The sequence below is a fragment of the Pistacia vera genome, unplaced genomic scaffold (genome assembly GCF_008641045.1).
Source record: "Pistacia vera cultivar Batoury unplaced genomic scaffold, PisVer_v2 Contig529, whole genome shotgun sequence".
Taxonomy (NCBI): Eukaryota; Viridiplantae; Streptophyta; class Magnoliopsida; order Sapindales; family Anacardiaceae; genus Pistacia; species Pistacia vera.
This window is the reverse complement of record NW_022196367.1, coordinates 194,707-215,655: the sequence shown is the minus strand read 5'-3', so window position 1 is coordinate 215,655 and position 20,949 is coordinate 194,707. Positions and strand designations below refer to the sequence as shown.

The following is a 20,949-nucleotide window of genomic DNA, read 5'->3' as shown; positions in this document are numbered from 1 at the left end:
TCTTTACCTGTTAATGGAGTCGGTTATGTTGTCTGGGATAAATGCACCACTCTTTGAGACACCTCCAAAAAGTTTTTAGCTTCTGCAACGATTTTATCAACTTCTGACATCCAGCTTTGAACATCAGTTTCTACAATTTCTAATGAAACAATTTCCATGGATGAAAAGAAGGAAGAGTACTGTATCGAAGAACAAAAGAGCCAGAAATGTTGAAGTGGTTGCAGAGTTTCAGCTTTTCCCAATCTCTTTCACAGCAAAGCAGTTCATTAATCCTTCTTCTTCTTCTTCCTCTACAGAGCATTGACAAATTCACACTAGTTCGGAATTGTAGAAGCTGAGTATCAAATTTTAATTATTAAAATATCCTTAAAAATTAATAAATTATAAAATAACTATTTATATAACTAATTACTTAATTTGATTAATAATTAATAATTGAATCATGGTTCGTTCCTGTAGGAATGCAGGTGAAATCAGAATGAAAAAGTTGGGAAAGGAGACACATGGGCCCCTCATATAATATAGTAAATAAAATAATCCTTTCTTAACACAATATCAATGTTTTAAAAATCGACCCGGGACAAAACCCGACAAGATGATCGGGTCTCGGATTGACCGGTTTAACCGGTTGAACCTTTGATTCAACCGGTGATGTTATCATGCTGACGTCATTAAAATAATGTTCACAAAATCCACTGATTTCCCAAATTGTAAAATATTTTTTTATATAATTAAGTAACAATGAGCTCAAGAAATGATTTCAACCTAGAAGTTAAGTACAATACATAAAAAGCATATGCTTTATACAAATTCAATATCATAGATTAGATAATATGTATGGATTATAGAACCCAAACAAAAATGATGCTGTAAAGCATTTGATATTTTAGGCTTATGATTTTCTAAGCTTGAGAGAATCAAAACAAGCAGCAAGATCATCTTAATCTAGTAATTTAGGATGAATGCGATGAACTGAATCCTGTTTACCAAGAGTTGAAGGTACTGGCGGTGGAGGTCGCTCAGGTGGTTGATAAATGCTGGCAGGAGGTTCTTCCATTTCGATTTTTTTCATCACATTCAGATTCATCAAACTTTACATCTGAATGTGCAGAAGGAGAATTGTAGCTGTGCCTTTTATACTTTATAGACATTTCCACCTTCAGTATGGGTAGGCCTCCTCTCCTCGTGGCTAAGATAATGAGACCTATCAAAACTCTGTGATTTAAACACTGTAGCTGTGACAGTTACCTGCTGGTGAAGATGAGCTGCCATTCGTTGACCGTCAGGGAGGTGGAGCTCGGTTGTGAACAGGGCAAGTGGGCAACTATGAAGAGCTGAGTCCTGAGATTCAAGCAATGTGAAGAAGAGTGTGTGCAGCTCCGAGATTGAGATCGACTGTGCACTGTGTAGCTCCAAGAAGAATGACAATGATGGATTATGGCGTAGATCTGCAGTGATGATGAGCGGTATCCCAGCTGACGACGAAGCAAGCCATTGACGGTGAAGGCTGCAGCGACGAGTTTCGACGGTGAAGGGAAGACTCTGGCAGTAATTTTCAGAGTTCAATGAAGCTTCAGACTTTCAGAGCAAAGGGTGGGAAATGGCCGTGAAAAAATTGGGGGGGGGGGGGGGGGGGGGGGGGGGGAATGAGGGAAATGTTGATATTGGGATTTGGGAGTTTACTGTTCATTAATATAATTAATAATTAAAACTTTAATTATTTTATATTTTATATAGTTAAGTTGTTAACCCGGATTTTTTAAAATGGACGGTTGGACCGGTGGATGCTACAGGTGAATGGTCCAACCGCAGGCGTTAAAGGGAGAATAAAAATGGCGGTTTTGAGGCTCACCTAGCCGGTCACTAGCCGGGTCTCGGTTTAACCGGTTCAACCGGCCGAGCCGGGCTGGGTTTTAAAACATGCACAATATTCAAACAAAAATCAATAAAATATGTCTTATTGTTTTTTAAAGCATATATCTATTTTAAAAAAAAATTTACAAACCACTTGAGTGACTTATATATATATATATAAACAACTTATAATGTCCTATTTTAAATTTAAGAAGTATTTAAAAACTATTTATTTTATAATTTTAACTAAACTAATGTTTGTGAAAATTTATGCAAATCAATTTATCACAATGGAGGCATATTCATTTATATAAATAAATAACTTTAGAAAATTATATATTGTTTACATGGGATTGAGTGTATTGAAAAATATCTCATGTGAATCCAATAAACAACTATTTGAATTTAAATATCTTTCGCAAACCTCGACGGTATGAGGGAGATTTTATTAATTGAAAAAAAAGATGACACCTATACAGAGGGGGACGTAAGAGCCTTACCTCTAAAAAAAGACTAAATACAATAAACTAAAATGGAGAAAAATGATTACGCATGAATTACAAAGAATAAATATAAAGCTTTTACACACACACCTTAATGTTATATATATAATATATATATATATATATATATATATATATAGAGAGAGAGAGAGAGAGAGAGAGAGTCATATGAATGATAGAGCAAATCAATATATTAATTCACCTCAATATCTTTCACAAGAAGTAGTTAATTAATTCATCCTTATCCTTCTTCTTCTTCCTCTTCCTCTAGAGATCATTAACAAACTCTGGTTATTAATAAACATGTAAAAGATCAATAGATAACATACTATATATCCAACAAACTCTAAGTAACACATGATTCATATCTTTTTCACTATAAACTTTCAACTGATCTTCATTTTGGATTGTTGTAGTTTATAAAATAACTTCTAATTCTACAAATTGAAGGTGTTTATCAAAATATATTGAAAAGTGATTATGTACATTAGGAAGGATTTTCAAATAAAAATTTATTATGTAAATAATAATTACTAAAATACCCTAAAAATCAATATTAGGTATAAACTATTTTTTTTATGTTAATAATTATTTATTTTAATTGATAATTAAATATTAGCTTTATTTAAAAAAAAAAAAAATAACACTATCCAACAAGATTGAATTTTTTCCTGTCTTCCATAGCAAAACACCACTTTCACTATTCATTATGCCAACATCATTGAATATATTACCTTTTGACTATTGCAACGGTACCATTGAAGTTGGTGGGTGAGCGACGAACAATCACCAAAGCCATGAATTACAAAGAATAAATATAAAAGCTTTTACACACACCATTAATGTTTCTAATGAATATATACACAATCATATGAATAATCAAGCAAATCAAATCATCCCGATTTCTTGTGTTGTCAATAATACTGAATAAATAAAATAATTAAACATGATTCATACCATTTTCACTCTCTAATTTAAACCGATCCTCCTGCTTGATTCACCTACAAAAACAATAAGTTTATTTATAATAGACACCTCTTCAATTTTATTATTTAAATTGTATAATTTCAAATATAGAATATGAAAAATTATCACACACTTAAAACAATGAGATTTATTATTTAAAATGTATAATTTGTTTAAAAAAAATGAAATGAAAACAATATTCACATAATAAATTGAACTTATTATAATTTTATTAAGAAAAGAAACAAAATTATTTATTAGGATTAAGAGATTTTAAAAAAATAATAAAAACAATTTTTCTGTATAATTGATATGATACAAGATCAATAACAGATTGCATATAAAAAGTTAAAAACATTACCAATGGGTGTTGGGTTGGGAAACTCTTGGCAACAAGCTTTTGATATGCTAGGCATGAATGTTGACAAGGTTATTCATTAAATCTCAAACCTTAAAACAATAGGGTTACTCAGTTGAATTGAATGTCATATTAATTATATACATTTAATTGACATAAAGTGCATGAATGAGAAGATCATCAATGGAAAATGATAAAACTTTACAAAATTAATTAGAAGATGTAACTCTTTCATCATTAAGTACATACCTGTTCTCTGTAAAACTCTTGCATTGTGGCATTCAAGTTGTCATTCCAACGTTCTCCTTCTCCAAAGTATCTCACATACACTTTATTAAGCTTGGGTGTCCCTTGCTCTCCATAACCAAAGGTCTTCATCTTTCTACATCCATATAACAGTAGCCTCTCCAATGCTGGGAATTCAATAGTATATGACCCAGAGCTAAAACAAGTGAGGTTGTCTAGACTTCGAAGTATCAAGTTGTACAAACTAGGAAACATTATCCTCTCTATTGATGCTTCTTTTTCTCCTTTCTCATTTGTGACTATTTCTTGTAATCTTGAGCAACTCCATAGATGAAGATATTTGAGCTTCACCAAGCATTTGACAATGGAAAGGCTAAAGAGGTTTTTTAATTCAAGACACCAAGATATGTCCATAGAAGTCAGGTTTCCCAAACTTGGGGAGGTTATGGTGCGTTCTAACTCCTCATCCAAAGCTTCTTTCTTCTCAAAGATCTCTTCTAAATTATGGCAATATACTATATTTATTTTTTCCAGACAAATAAGGCTTTGGAGTAGAGTTGGTGAAAATATTTTTGTTAACTTATTGCATGACTTAAGTTCTACATCCTTCAAGTTACGAAGGCTTATGGATTGATGGTCACCCTTCCATATATGTGACAACTTTGGCAACCATTCCAAATTTAGATACTCTAACGATGAGAGTAACTTGGCTTCTCCCTCTGCAATCTTAATATCTTTATAATCAAATATATACACCAATGATCCGCAATCATATGCCTTGAAAGTTTGAAGGTTTTGACAGCTCTGTAACAAATGACATGGTAACATGCTATAGAGATACTTTATCTCATGACATGATCTAATGTTAAGATACTTCAATTCATTGAACCCATCTTCAACTAGGTTGTGGCTAATACTCTCTAAATTAGTAGTTTCCTCCAAAAATAGCAACTCAGTTCTTTTGAGCAAACCTTTAACCCAGTCATGTAATTTTGAAATGTTGGTTTGTGAGACACACATATTTCTTGAGTATCTACTCTCATACAATTCAAAATCAGTATATTCACTATAACCAATTCTTAATTTAAAGTTGGACAGGTTATTTTGGAATACCAATAATTTTGATGAGAGGTCAAGATTTGGAATATTAATCTCTAAATGAGTCAATCGAGACAAGACTTGTAACTCAACAAGATTGGCATTGCTTGTCAAATTTTCACTTTCAAATTCCCAGCGCCTGAATGTATAAATATACAACTCCTCTAACTTTTTGAGAGAGGGTGTAACACTGTAAGGTATTAGTGTTAACTTCCAACAATCATTCAAATCTAGTTACCTAAGATTACTTAATTGGCTAAAGGATACAGAGATCTCTTCAATAGAAGATTTGAAAAGGCTAAGAATCTCTAGTTTTCTTAGCTTTCCAATTACTCCTATGTCACCCAACATGCAACCACTAATATATAATGTTCTAAGATTTGAAAGAAATGAAAGCGAATCAGGTAGTGACAAGAGAGTGAATCCACTCAAATCTAAAACATTAAGATTCTTCATTCCTTGAAAGAAATTTCTAGGAAAAAAAAAATTCAGAACTGCCTTGCAACATCAAAAACTGTAACTTTGGGCATTCTAACTCATTAGGTAGCTCCATATTATTATTTGACATCAATGAGATACATGTGACATCTTTATATGTATTTCTATTTGTCCACTCTCGTAGACCAATGCCAGCCTTTACCATGAATTGATGGTTGTATTTAGGAGCTATGTTTAATGCCAAATCTCGCACTACATCATACATTTTAACATACTCTTCACCATCATCAATTAAGAGAAAGGAAGAAGTGATGGTACTTACAATAGCGTGAACTCTGTCTTTGACATCTTCTATCGTCTCATCAACGTCGTTAAACCACCTCCGACCAATCGCATATCTCACTAAAACTTCAATTGGAATTTTGTAATCCTTTAGAAATAAGCTACAAAATAAGAAAAGTGATTTTGACTCTACTTTTTCTAGATAATGCAAGCTCAGTTCCAAAGATGAAAATAAGATCCCCTTCACTCCTGGGATGTTAGATAGGTTGTACTTTTGAAGTTGTCGTGCCGCATTGCTCCACACATGCTTGTTCTTGCCCTTTAAAGCTCCTGCTATTGTCACAATTGCAATTGGCAAGCCACCACATTTAGTAGCTATCTCTCTTGCAATAGAGTTTATGTCGGAAGTTTTGACATTTAAGCCTACAATCTCGCTGAAAAGTACCCAAGATTCTTGTTTTGATAAAATTTCAACTGTATGTATCTTTTGACACTCCATTTGAATACATATAGTTTTGCTTCGAGAGGTGATTAAAATTTTACAACCTCTATGGTCACTCCCAAAAGGAATACCAATCTCATCCAATTTAATTCTTTCCCAAACGTCATCTAAAATAATAAGGATCCGTTTCTTCTCCTTGATTCTCTCCCATAGGAAACTTGCTCTTGCTATTTCAGAATTAGCCGGCAAGAAGTTTGTTATGCCTAACATGTCAGCAATATCGCCTTGAATCTTCATAACACTAGGGGTTTGAGAGACAACTGCCATCACAACTGCCATCATACATTTTAGCTTCTTTTACATGTTGGCTGATTTCTTTAACTAGTGTGGTTTTACCCACACCCCCCATTCCACATATTCCAATTATGCTGACACTGTCACCATCAATTAAGGCCTTCATAACTTTCTTCTTGATTGAATTTCTAGATTCAAAAGGGCCAGAATAAAATACTTTAGATGATGATATAATTCCAGATGGAAGAGCAGGACAAGACACGCTCTCAAACTTTCCCACTTCCTGGAGCTGATCAATCACCAGAGTATGCTCCTCTGCCTCCTTACTGAATCGGTAGCGTTGTCCGAGATTAATGCACCATCCTTTGAGACACCTCTTGTTGGCTTTGTCTTCATCTTCAAAAGACTTTTCAGCTTTTTTGGAAATATTATCAGCTTCAGCTATCCAACTTTGAACATCAACCAAGATGATTTCTCCATTTCTTTTTGCAGATTCTATTTTCAGTTGCACATTGTCTTTGCTATCTGCCAGCTTCTTAGCTTGCTTTTTCAAGTTTTCAATGTTGTCGTTGTAATAAAACAAGTAACCAAGCTCATGGCGAGCTGCATCAAATAGACTGTCTGCGACCTTCCCAGCGATTGAAGAAACAATTTGCTCTGCCATATATTTTTTTTTTTTTTTGGAATTCTATTTGAGTGATTGAAGGTGAAAGAAAGATAATATAGATGATTTCAAAAAAGGGTATTTAGGAGAAATTTTTTAAGTTAGTTTGTGACGAGGAGGATGAACGCAGAATAAGAACAGAGAAAAGTTTGAGCAAAGAAAAGTGATTTATATGAAGAAGGAAAGCATGTAATTCATCCTGAAATTTTTTGAATAATTCCATCATCTGCCTTCGCTGCCAAGGCTGCTTGGTTCCATCCTTGTTACAACATCATTCTTTACTTTTATAACATCTTAATGCGTCAAAATCTATAACATGTCAAGGCTGCTTGGTTCCATCAATGATGTTTCAAGTTTATTGGATGCTATCAATCAATATGTACTTAGATTTCAGCTTGAACATGAAGAATACAAAATCAATTTTATATACATTCTTCTTCAATCTTATCAATCACTTAAAGATTTTTATACAAATGAAATATACAAGTATAACAAGATATATATTTAAAATCTACTTCATGTAAACTCTTTGTTAAACCACTCTGATAATATATTATTTGCGTTATGAAATGATAAAAGTAAAAAAAGAAAAGCATAAAAAGAAGACAGGAATATTTATATGAAATAAGAAATGAGAAAGGTTGCAGCATAAAGCAACGAAAGCAAATTCTATGAAGAAGGAAGGTATGTAATGCATCTTGGAAATGAATGATTCCATCCTTCGCCTTCGCTCCCAAGGCTGCTTTTCTTTTATAACATGCTAATGTGTTAGATGAATATTTCATGTACTCAAAATCAAATGCAGATATATTATATAGTTAAATTATATGTATAAATATTCTTGTCCTCAAGAAGAGGAAATCAATGTTTATAGAAGCAAATCTATTACGCACAACCAACTTTATCATACTTTTGGCCAGAGTTAGAAATGTCTCTCATTCCATTACCATACTAACGTCAAAGAATGACTTATAAAATTATCGTGTGTTATATAACCAAAAATGTCAATATTGTCTATGTCATCCACATCAATAACAATAAAGAAAAAGAAGGAACGTTAGCTATCACATTTCGTCACTTCTTTCGCTCTTCTACAACTCAAGAAGCTTTCCTTTCTTGTGTTATAATATTAGGAACAAGAGTTAATGAATTATTCCCACTAAGATAAGATTTAGTAACGAAAAAGTTCCTTTGACGTTTCATAATTTAAGTTTTAGATGTTAAAATCAACAGAACAATTTGATAATATTTATTAATCCATAATAGTATAAATTTTAACAGTTTACTAATAATTCATCGGAAGGATTTCTGTTATTTTAAAAATCTAAGAGGAATTTTTATTATTATATCATATCTTAAAATAATTAATATCCTTAAGTCTACCAACAATGAAATTACACAATTCTCAATTATATAATAAAAAATTGAATGGAAATAACCACATTTGGATGGCTGGGTGGTCAATTAGGACTCTTAGGTATATTACTCAAGAGATCTTGAGTTCAATTCCCTCAATTGTAATAGAGGTGGCCACCGAGAGTTTACTTGATCCTTAACTTCAGGCCTTGGGAGATTAGCAAACGAGAGTTTAGTCAAACTCGATCCTTAACTTTAGGCCTCAGGGGATTAGCGACCGAAAGTTTAGTCAATCCTTAACTTTAGGCCTCGGGGGATTAATCAAGTTACACGCAAACTGGCTCGAATACTCCCGATCACCAAAAAATAAAATTGAATGGAAATGATGAGTTTTAAACCATCACACCAGACCACTAACAAAAAAAAATATTGATTCTCATTCAGTCGTAATAGTTTTTTTTAATGTCTTTAAAGTTGGGATTTAAAGAAATTCTTGTGGGTGTGTTTGGATCGGGGGCATATAAGATAACGAGGGTAATCTTCATTTATTTTGCAAGATTTCGATGTTTGGTTTGCAAGTAATAAACTATTATGAGTATCTTTTAGTGCAAATAGTTTATTGTTGGTAATATTGGGGGTAATAATATACCCTCCCCCAGACTGTTATTAAAAGATTACAAGTAATCTGATTTTTATATATATTTTGGCCTTAATTAAATACAATTTCGGACATAATTGCCCTCAAATGTCTACCAAATAACCATTATCCAACCCTTTACATTTGAGAATTTAGCTGAAACACCACAGCCACAAAAAAGTTTAAAATTTAACAAAACACCCCCAGCCACCCAAGCTCACCGTTGGCCGCTGGCCACCATTGTCGGTCGCCGATGTTAGTCACCGTAATGGTGCACGACCGGTGGGATCTGGTCGATCTCATGCCGTTACGGCCTTTTTCGACCATATCTGGCCAGAAATGGCTTTGTCGACGCGCGACCTACCATATACAGCCAGTCGTGTGCCATTCTGTCGACTTCTGATGGAGACTAGTGGTGGTGGCTAGCTACCGGCAATGGCTTGGGGTGATTTTGCTACAAATTAAAATTTTATATGGTTGGGGTGTTTTAGCAAAATTTCAAATGTATGGGGTTAAAAGAAATCATTCAAAAAAGAACAATAAAAATATTAATAAAAAATAAGATTATATTAATATTTAAAAATGAGGGAAATATAGTAATCTATATAACATACCAACCCATTTATCTTCCCAACCAAACATATTACTCACCAATTTATTCGAACCAACTAAACATATTTTCTAAACATTTTCAGTAATCTTCAAGGTGATCTATCTTTTCCTTAATTTAATACCCCTCTATAATAAAATATTATATGATCCAAATGCCACTTGTGGGTATTATGGTGGAAGGTTTTAGAGGAATTGCTATGGTTGAAATCAGTGAGGTGGATAGTCTCATTGACACTGTTGCCACTCAGTTTCTAGTTCTGGACTGCGTGGTGGTTTGGGTTTTATTTTGTTTGGTTTTGGGGAAAATGGAGTTAAATATCAATTTAGTCCCTATTTTTTTTTTTGTTAATTTTCAATTTAGTGATCTCCCCTACTTTTAGTAAACTTTAATTATCCCCCTAGTTTGAAAATTATCCCTAATGTTCCTTGTCGTTTGTTAAGGAATGTTAACAACATTTTCTTTTTTACTCTTGCACTTCCTTCTTAATAGTGTGTAAAGACCAAACAAAAAAAAAATAAAAAAGGTGCATGTTTGTACTTTATAATATAAGTAATTATTGTTAGTTATATAGGTGGTGATCTGAATACCACAATTTTCTTAAGTATTATGAGATTTCTTGATAATTTTATTTTTGTTACAATTTTACCTCTTATTAATAAAATTTTAGAATAGTAATGTCTTTGTTATCTAAATAATTTATAAGAATATTCATGGACAATTTTAGCCTTATATACAAGATTGTTAAGCCATTATTACCTTTGTACTCAACCAAATTACCCAAGACCACAGCCAGATTTGGCCACACCGATCGTCGGCCATCACCATAGGCAATCGCTAATTCGCCGGTCATGCGCCGATCTAGCTGTTTTCAGCCAAATCCATGGCTGTTAATAACGGCCAGATCTATCTGGCCATTAACGACAACCAAAGATCTTACCATTGTTAATGCCACAACCGGCCGTAGCGGCTGACTGTGGCTTGGGTGAGTGGGGGTGATTTTGTTAAATTTTAAAGTTTATTATGGTTGGGTGTTTTAACAAAATCTCAAATATAGGATGTTAAAATATAATAATAATATTAAAAAAAAAAAAAAAAATTCAGTAGTCTATATAACATACTCGCCGATTTATTCCTCTCAACCACATATCAATATAACATATCTACCAATTAATTTTAATCTAACCAAACACATCTAATATAACATTTCTAGTAATTTCAAGGTAATTTATCTCCTCATTAATATAATATTTCTAGTATTATAACATTCTCTGAACCAAACATATCCTAAACCAAACACACCTCGATAGATAACAAGGGCATTACAAGAACACATAGATAAAATATCTTCAAAATCATTATCAATTGATTCCTAATTCATTAGTGAGGATTTTTTAAATCCTATAATATTAATCCCAAAAAAAAAAAAGGGTTAAAGCAACAATCGATACTTGACGAATGAACCAAATATATTTTTCAATCAAATGTAAATTTAACCCTCTAATATTAATGTAAATTTTCATTTTTAACTTCTACGCCGTTGATAAAAGGGGTGTTAAGTGAATAATTTTCAAAATTGTGAGGTTAGAATTAGACTTAAACTAAACAGGATACTACAAAACTTAAGGGTTATTTATTATATTTATCAAAACATTCGTCTCTTTATGTATTTGCAATGGCATTTAGCATTTTCCTTTCCTTAAAGGACCTTAACAAAATCCACAAAAACACCCTCTTCAATTCATGGCTTTGAGAGCCGCATTTCGTTCGTCGTCATTCTCTCAAACCCCATTTCTGAAAGGTAATGTTTCATTTTTATTAACTCCCTTGCAGAACCTCACAACTTCAAGCTCCAAAAATGAACTTTTATCTTCTTTCAGGAAAACCCCTCAACAAATCTCACTTGCTGAATTCCTCAAAGAAAATTGTCGATCAGGTAACTTTACTCCGAATGATGCTCTCTACTTTTTTGATTACATGATTAATTTGTTACCAATTTCTGCAATTTCATCATTCGTCATATTGTTTGGTGCACTTGCTAAGAAGAAGCATTAATATGAAGTGATTTCGCTATATAAGAGGTTGAATTCAATTGGGTTGTCTCCAAATTATATGTGTTTGAAAATTTTGATGAATTGCTTGTGCAATATTAAAAGGGTTTCTGATGGTTTTGGGGGAAAATTTTGAAGAAGGGTTTTAGCCCAGATACTGTGACTCTTACGTGTTTGATTAAAGGTCTGTGTATAGAGAAAAAGATTATGGAGTCAAGAGAGTTGTTTAAGAAAATGATTGCTGTTGGTTGTAGGCCTGATGTGATCACTTGCAACACTTTGATGGATTGTGTAAAACAGGGAAGATAAGTGTTGCCATTAAGTTGCATGAAGAGATGGTTAATGGGAATAAAGAATCTGGTCTTATTTGTTGGCCAAATGTTGTTACCTATAATACTATAATTAATGGTCTTTTTAAGGACGGATTAATTGAGAAGGCTAGACGATTGTTTTTGGAAATGAAGGGTTCAGGAATTAGTCCAAACGCAGCCACTTATAACACTCTAATTCATGGTTTGTGTTGTGTGGGTGATTGGGAGAAGGGTAAAAGTTATATTTATATTGATGATGGATCAAGGTCTGCGGCCTTGTGTGGTGACTTTTACTGTGGTCATAGATGAACTTTGCAAGAAAGGGAAATCGGACGAAGTAAATAGGTTGTTGGAATTGATGATTTAAAGAGGTGTGGATCCCGACGTTTATACTTACACCATTTTAATGAATGGTTATTGCTTGGCAGATAGAATTGGTGATGCAAGGTCGTTGTTTGATTCTATAACTAGAAAGGGATATAGACCTAATGTTGTTTGCTACAATACTTTAATCAATTGGTATTGCAAGAATAAAGAAGTCAAAGAAGCTCTTAGTCTTTATCGAGAGATGATTTCAAAAGGAATTAGGCCTGATGTGATTACATATAACACCTTATTAACTGGCATTTTTGGAAAAGCTAAGATAAAATATGCATGGAAATTAGTTGATGAGATGCAACTTAATGGTGTTGTGCCTAATTCTTTGACACATAGCATTTTCCTTGATGGACTTTGCAAGAATTGATGTATTTTGGAAGCAGTGGAAATGTTTAATACTGTAGTAAATAATAAGTCTGCATTTAGCCTTGAAAGCTTGAATTCCCTCATTGATGGATTATGTAAAACAGAGAGATTCGAAACTGCTTGGGAGCTATTTCAAAAATTCTCTCTATTCATGAAAACCTAGTGCCAGACGTTGTAACATATAGCATCTTGATCAATGGGCTTTGTAAAAATGGACAACTAGAAAAGGCAAATGAGTTGTTGTCACATATGGAGGAAAAATGTTGTGCTCCAAATGTATTCACATTTACTATGCTCATGTTCGGTTTCCTCAAGAATAATGAGTACCAAAAGTTCTTGAACTCCTTCATAAGATGGCGGAGAGAAATGTGAAGCTGACTGAATGTACAGTGTCCTTAGTCATGCAGTTACTGCTGAAGGATGGAAATTATTGTGAATATTTGAACCAGCTTCCTCAATTTCCAATCCAAAAGCCACTTTGAAGTTTTCATGAAAAAAAAATTATTCAGAGCAGAATCCCTATCAGAAGATCTTTATTTGACAGCATTTGAATATAAAACTGCAAAAGTTCATCCAGCTTTTCAAATGCTCTGTTTTTGTTATGATAAGAAAAGGTTTAGTATAAACCTTTGTCTGTTTGAAATATTTTGCTCATGATGTCTTCTGGCCCGGTGAATTCTTGGTGGAACTGCTTCAGCAATTTACTGGCCTGGACTGATTGTAGACCCTGAAAAATCGGTAAGGTTGTTGAGCTATTAAAAGTTTTACTGCAAAACTTCATTCATGCAGTCCGCTGTAGTTAAAAAATATGCTAATAATTTTTAGAAGTTCCGGTGTTGTTGTTCTTTACCATTTTGAAGAAAGGAAAAAAGTGAGAAATAGTATATGGCGTTCGCCATGGTTACTAAAGAATGATTTGTGGTTCTAGTGTTGTGACACTTTTCAAAATTTACCATTGATGGATACAATTGTTTGCAAATTTAACGTTTGTGGAAGCACATCGCCATAGTACTTTCGAGATCGAAACATGAAAAAAGATCAAAGTCTTTAGTGGGGCGTGTTTATGTACAAACGTTAAGTCTGTTATTCACATAGGAGCCATTATGCAGGTTCTGGAATCTGGGAGCAATGACCTTGTTCTTACTATCATCACTGGGCTGTTTGGATGGAATCAGTTTCAATGGAATTCCAGGAGCAGAGAATGCAGTATACGCATGTATTAGAAATTTGCTTGTAGAAATTAGAAGCCACCAGTTTATTTAAGCCGACACATTTTTTTTATTTTTTTTTCAAAAAAAATGATTTTCAATGGGATGTATACCGCCGTCAATATGTGCATATCCCAAATTATAATGTGGACCGTATGCACAACCTAGTGCTCATTTGTCCCTCCTAATTAAGATTTAAAAAAAAAAAAAAAAAAAACTATAATAAATTAATATGTAGTACTATAATAGTTGTTGTTGCAAGATTTACACAAACCAGAATGATTCAATTGACCTTGGTGGAATCAAAGCCAATGTGTGCGTGATTAAAAATAACTAACAATTATATATGAAAAATGCGTAAATGTAAAGAATACAATCAATTTTTAAAGTGGTTGGACAAGTTAGAATTTGAGCTTACGACCATTGTTTTTCTTATTGCGTTAAAGAGCATACAAGAATAAGAATAAAATGCTTAGAACAATTTGCTAGTCCTTCTCTCATCGTTGGAGATGGTTTATATACAAGTTTGTAAACAAAGAAAGAGATAAATTATCGGGATTGCAATCACATTTGAATTACAATTATGATATTCTTGTACTTGTGTGCTAAGATCGCACTATTACTACTGTTGATCTAATCTCTTCTGAAATATCCGGGATTTGAGCTTATCTGTGATTTGTCGACCAATTACTAGATTTGATTGTGATTAGCTTATGTTGGGTTGAGTTATAGCTCGATGAGTTTGTGCTGGGTCGGACAAGTGTTGAGTTGAACTGATTTTGGGTTAAACTATATACTTGCGGGTCTTTTTAACTTCTTCGAGCCTAATGGAAAAATCACACATAACAATAGTAAATATATGATGCAAAACTAGTAAGTAAAATAAAATTATTTTATAATTATTCAACGTTATAATTGGTTTGATAGTCTGACATGTTAATATCATATGAAAAATTTACATTCTTTGCAACTTTTGATGCGTATGGGAATGAAAATATAAGTTAAAGGGTACTAATTGATAGATTTTCGAAACTTCAGAGTTTGATATATGGAAGAGTTTGTAATTTTGAAAAACTTGAGGGTCAGACTAAGTTTGTCAACTGGTTCAAATCAATAAAATCCAGGAGTGTTCAAAAGAACCGATTAGAACCGGAACACGTGAGTCCCCAGGGTTTGGTTCCGGTTCCTACCTGGAACCGGCCATTAACGGGTAGGTTTCAGTTCCTATAGTTAGGAAGCGGAACCGGGAACCAAAACTAATATAAAATAAAATTAAAGAGTAGGACGTTAATAAAAAATTTTGTAGAAAAAATAACGTGAATACATTTATATTTATATTTCATAATATTTAAAGTAAGTTGGTTTGACTTTTGAGAATCAATCTTTACAAAGTAATGGAGTTTGTAATTTTAAATTTATAATTTGTAATTTTATTTTTGTTAATAAGTGTCAGGTGGGGGTGTATTTATAAGTTTTTAAGGGTTTTTTTTTGCTATTTTAAAAACTTTGGGGGGTCACGAATTTTACAGGGTACCCATAACCGGAATCGGAATCGTTGTTATAGGTTCTGGTTATGGGTACCTAGGAACCGGAATTGTCGGTTCTGATTCTGGTTCCATATTTTAAGAAACCGTCGGTTCCGATTCCGATTCCAGGTACCCTTCATTTTTTTAAGGATCCCTTTCCCATCCCCATCCCCATCCTCGCCCTATTAATTCTACATTAACATCAATTTTACATCCCAAGTTAATTTATGACATTTGTAACTCGTTTTAACTTATGATATATGTAGTCTTTAGTCTCGGATATTGATGTATTATGTAATTAGGTTAAATATATATATCTATAATATAAGATATATATATATCTATATATATATATTTTATGGACAGGGGAAAGGCGCTTCCCCTCCCGGGGACGGGATTAGAACTGTTTGTCCTGTTTTCCCATAATACCGGGAATCCCCACCCCGTACGGAGCAGGTCAAGACCATTGCCGTGCCTAGAGTTGTTGGATGATTGGCCCTCAAATCAATGTAACACATTCACATAAATTCTAAAAGTTAAAAACAATATCTAACACCACCAGCCCTCCGAAAAGCAGTAAACGGCATAGACTATCTTCATCACCCCAGCAGCCACCATGTGATTCTCAGTCACCGCCATGCAAAATTCAATATCACGTTTTTTTTTTTTTTTTTTTTTTTACTAATTTCTTGGTCTTCTTCTTTAAATCAGATTTTAACTTATATTTGTTCAGATTGTTGTTAGATTAAACATTAAATTTTAAAATATAAAAAACTTAAATAAATTAATCAAATAGTCCCCAATGTTTCTCTAAATTTATGGGTAATACAAAAAATGTTTTACTATCATGTCTACTACCTTGTATTTCTACTGATAGCTTTTCATTTTGCTTACAATTTACTTGTCTAGTATATAATATATCTCATGGGAATCGAAGAATATTTTCTGAAAACTAAATGGCCTCATATCTATCTGCTCTCTTTCTTTTTTCGATTATATATTTGCTTGATTCTCATACACAATTATATATTGCTTTAAATGATTCAAGGAACGCAATCTCTTTTCAATAATTCAATCTATTTAATTTTAATAAATCAGGTCTACATATCCAGAACCCAACCTGGACCGGAGTATAAAACTTCGGGTCTAACTAGGTCCGGGTCCATTCTTCACACATCCAGGCCAGGTCTGAACCTAGACAAAAACCAGCCCGGTTTCGACATCCCTAAACTGATCCATATAATACATAAATCAAGATATCCTCTCCAACTTTAAATTTCACAAGGGATTCATTCATTCAAAGTTTCAATAACATCATCAATCTTTTAAGTGCTCCTTTAATTTTAGAGTAATGCTAGATCCACAACTCAATCTCACAACTCCTAATGTAACAATTCATTATTGGTAATTCACAAATAGATAAACAAGACCATACAAGCAGGCAAGACCCATTTTCCGAAATTTATCCACATTCTTGTTTTCAGAAAGTTTACAAACCCGTCCAGATTATTAAAAAAAAAAAAAAAAAAACCTTTTAAATAAGAAGATATGTAATACTTTCTGAAGATAGTGGGTATCTATAAAATTAAACGATCACTTAGAGGGTTGTACAATAACCCTTTAGAGTTTGGTCATGGAGTGTCAAAAATGACATGCCAATAAAGGCAGAAATTGATTGTCCTAAATGAATTTTTATTAGAATGAAAGACTAGTGTCACCAATTTCAGTTCAGGGCATTCAACCATTAATTTCCTTCCATTAATTGAAAGGTGAGCATCGCCGACACAGCAAACTCTCCAAACAATTCTTTTCAAACAGATTAAAATGGAGATACCATTTCTGTAAGAAACATAAGAAAATACTAAGATTCTAATGATGAAAACAAAAATACCAAGGAGTCAACTTCCTCCCTACTTGGCTTGAGGGTGAGAAGCAATAAAATCAACGGCCAGGTTGATGCTACTGATCTTGTCTGCTTCGTTATCTGGGATCTCGAATCCAAATTCTTCTTCGAGTGCCATCACGACCTCCACAGTATCCAAACTGTCTAATCCAAGATCGTTCTGGAAATGGGCACTTGGTGTAACCTGCAAAAGAGAAACACCAGAATCCACTATGATTTCTCAAACAAGCGGCATGTACAATTCATGGAAGAGAAAACAGCTGTTTCATAAGGAAGTTCAAGGCTTTTCTGGCCAAGGAGAAAAAGAAACGGAAAAGTATCATGAGCACCACATGTCAAAACCCCGAAGTACGTGACCAGAAACCAAAAGAGTTATAATCGAACAAACAAAGGGAATAAGACAGTGGACATTAAGCCCTCTATTTGGCGGGCCACAATTCATCAAGCATACTTTCTCATAATCAAACTGGACAACCATATTGGAGCCCACTGTTAACAAAATTTGAAGAAATTAGTTCAATACAAAACAAATCATGAAGCAAATTTTCGTATTACATATAACAAACAGTGATATCCACATACTAAAAATAACATAAGATGGATATGAAGCATTAAAATTAAAAATGTTGTATGTCACATCCATTGAATAATTGATGCTATATGCTATCATATTGGGGTATAATCATTAACATTAGTAAAACATGAAGGCATGAAACTAAAATACTCCTCACCAAATTCATTCAGCAATAATTTTCAAGATCTTCTAATCATAAATGGTTCCAAATTTTGAACTTCAAAATCAAACACACCAACGATATGAAACAATAGCTTTCAGGGCAGTTACATTTTTTATTCCAAACATCAAAAGCACCACTTAAGTTGGGAATCAAGTCAATTAACATGACACGGAAGCAATTGACAAGTGCTTGCACTAAAACATACAAGCTAGAGCCACCTATGCAAGCAAATGAGCATCGATGATTAGAAAACATACATCCATGTGTTGCAAATGAGCAACTCAAGGAATTGTAAGCTTATTGATCAAGGATATTGGGAAATATGGTTTAAACTATGTTACAGACCTGCTTGCAGACTCACTTGGTCCAGATGACTACTGATTGTAGGTTTAGCAAAGCTTATAACAATTGATTGAGCTGAAGACATTATGAATATGCATCATCCCTTCCATGGAACTGTTACAAAATACTCGAAAGACTCCTAATGTCACAAAAGATCTAAAACAAATAAAATTTGATATAAAACTTCAGCGTTTAATGGAATATGCAAAAAAGATTTCAACGCTCAACATTATCTGCTATTATTCCAGTCAGACAAGAAATTATGCATTTATGTATTCTTCATGACAAACTGGGTGCATTTTCCTTTCACAGGATTCAGGTTTCACAGAGGCTTCCTCCCAGAGCTGACAACCTGTCTAATGTAAAACTTTAAATTAATGTTAGATAGCATGTCTTTTGTCCCTCCCTTGCAAATAATATGATTCTTTGGCAACAAAAGAGGGCAGCTTCCCCAAGAGTCAAGCGATTTCCCTACCTACCCAACCATTTCCATATGTTCGGTCAACTGAATAAACTTCTATGCTTATAATAAAACAACCAAAGATCTTATTTCTCCAAACCAAAACCAAACGATCTGTTTCACACTCTCCACTTACACATAATAGCAAATTCAGTTCTGACAGTACAAGAGGGTTTATGAAAACAACCATAGAGTAATGAAACATCAAAAGAAAATAAACAATGAGGTTCAGAAGGTCATGCAAGCCTCAGGTGATTATCTTTCTTCTCTACCAAAGAGGCACTGGGATACTCACAAGGAAGTTGCAACCTCAAACCCCATCAATATCCTTAACAAGGTTTTAAAAGCATTAAAAGTACAACATGCTCCCAGGATTTTGAGAAGTGGAGTGTCCACATCATGTCTTAACACAGTGAATTACTTGAAAAATTGATCTAAGCTACCTCAATGAGTCAGCATTTTAAAATCATTTCCATCAAAATAATTGAATCAATTAAGAAAAAACATTATCCCTCACATACTATTTTTTTTCTAAAATACAAATTACAAGTATTCAAGCTCTAATTTCTCATCCTCTATTTACCAGCCACAGAAAAGGGTCACAATAAGAACGTTTAAAGTACAACAAGCTTAAAAAAATCAACATATTTTCTTGAAAGAAAGAAATTTATTACAAAAGATTCAAACTTTTTCTCTCAAATATCCTAGTAACAGAACACTAAACTCCACAAAATCAAAATTCACCTAACAATTTAAGTCTTAAGTGACCAAACCAACCACCCCATTAGTTCTAAACTCGGAACAAGTGAACTGCAGAAGAAGCAAAAGCTCAAAATCACCTTAATAGCATCAATATTGCAGTTCATATCCTTTCATTTTCTCAGTACAAATACAAAAACATTACTGGTATGCTAAATATGGATAACATTAACAGAACCAAATCGTGCTAACATAAGTTCAAAAGAATGCTATTCTCACAACAATACACAGACTAAAAATCCAGCAAATCCTGTGACATAACAGCACCCCCACAAAACAAACAACACGTATATGGCATAAAGAAACATAACCACACACTCAACACAAAAATGTCGATATCGAAAACCTTCCAACTAACAAAAATTTCACCTTTGAAGTATCAATTTCCCGACTTCATAAGCAAATGCAATTAAACAGCAGTAATCGTATTTCAAAAAATCTACATTTTACCTTGTAACTAATCCAATAATGCTACCACTCTGCTTATAAATAATAAATGTTGAAATCTTGGCAGTAAAAAAATTCACTTAGAAGTATCAATTTCGAAAACTTCATAAGCAATAGTACTACTATTTGAAAATCTACATTTTACCTTTTAAGTAATCCAACAATGCTACCACTTCACTTGGAAGTATCAATTTCACAACTTGATAAGCAAATTCTATTTTTTTTTAATAATTTTTTTTTTATTTATTTTTGTTACCTTGGAAGGATCAACTTTCTGGAAGTTTTTAACAACGGAGAGGACGCGATCGGTGACTTCGGATTTGTCTAAGAAGGTGCCTCGGACCTCCTCGGAGAAACGGCGGCGTATGGCATTGAAGGAGAGGGAGAAGAGGTTGGTGGCGGTGGTGCTAGGGTTTCCAGGTACTGTGTTTACGTTCACTCTCAGGTACTTCAGCAAGGCACCTCTCGCCGCCATTTCGATTCTTGTTAAGACGAAGAAGAACCTTCTCGTGCTCTGTTTGAGAAACAGGGGTTTAGGCTTTTACGCTAACTCCCACGAGCGACTGAGAGAGATGGATGATATACAGTTTGTATGAAGCCAAAACGACGTCACCTTATACTGTTGGTACTTGGTTTTGGGAATTTCTTGGGGGACATAGAAAAATCTTAAAGATTGGGGGGGTTGAATAATAACCATAATTTTTAACTCGTTA

At 33.5% G+C, this 20,949-nt stretch overlaps 3 protein-coding genes across 3 annotated transcripts; all 3 read right to left on the bottom strand.

Moving 5' to 3' along the window:
* Positions 1–1,134: 1,134 nt before the first annotated feature.
* LOC116107223 (disease resistance protein RPS5-like) lies at positions 1,135–6,484 on the bottom strand. Its single transcript, XM_031393531.1, has 4 exons — positions 5,605–6,484; positions 4,899–4,960; positions 3,931–4,731; positions 1,135–1,542 (listed from the first exon to the last, which is right to left on the bottom strand). The coding sequence occupies exons 1-4, from the start codon at positions 6,482–6,484 to the stop codon at positions 1,135–1,137; spliced, it is 2,151 nt and encodes a 716-aa protein (XP_031249391.1).
* A 4-nt stretch (positions 6,485–6,488) lies between these two features.
* Positions 6,489–7,145, bottom strand: LOC116107222 (disease resistance protein SUMM2-like). Its single transcript, XM_031393530.1, has one exon. The coding sequence runs from the start codon at positions 7,143–7,145 to the stop codon at positions 6,489–6,491; it is 657 nt and encodes a 218-aa protein (XP_031249390.1).
* Positions 7,146–17,268: 10,123 nt separating this feature from the next.
* On the bottom strand, positions 17,269–20,810 carry LOC116107192 (acyl carrier protein 2, mitochondrial). The gene is made up of 2 exons (XM_031393496.1): positions 20,493–20,810; positions 17,269–17,675 (listed from the first exon to the last, which is right to left on the bottom strand). Exons 1-2 carry the CDS (start codon positions 20,709–20,711, stop codon positions 17,499–17,501), a joined length of 396 nt encoding a protein of 131 aa, XP_031249356.1. The 5' UTR covers positions 20,712–20,810; the 3' UTR covers positions 17,269–17,498.
* Positions 20,811–20,949: the final 139 nt, after the last annotated feature.

Excerpts from the sequence above, each read along its gene's own strand:
- LOC116107192 (XM_031393496.1), bottom strand. The coding sequence starts at position 20,711 with ATGGCGGCGAGAGGTGCCTTGCTGAAGTACCTGAGAGTGAACGTAAAC. Across the intron at positions 17,676-20,492 it reads AGAAAGTTGATCCTTCCAAG|GTTACACCAAGTGCCCATTT; the intron begins GTAACAAAAATA and ends TCTCTTTTGCAG.
- LOC116107223 (XM_031393531.1), bottom strand. The coding sequence starts at position 6,484 with ATGAAGATTCAAGGCGATATTGCTGACATGTTAGGCATAACAAACTTC. Across the intron at positions 4,961-5,604 it reads TACATATAAAGATGTCACAT|ATACTCAAGAAATATGTGTG; the intron begins GTATCTCATTGA and ends GTATGAGAGTAG. Across the intron at positions 4,732-4,898 it reads ATTACATGACTGGGTTAAAG|AGCTGTCAAAACCTTCAAAC; the intron begins GTTTGCTCAAAA and ends CATTTGTTACAG.
- LOC116107222 (XM_031393530.1), bottom strand. The coding sequence starts at position 7,145 with ATGGCAGAGCAAATTGTTTCTTCAATCGCTGGGAAGGTCGCAGACAGT.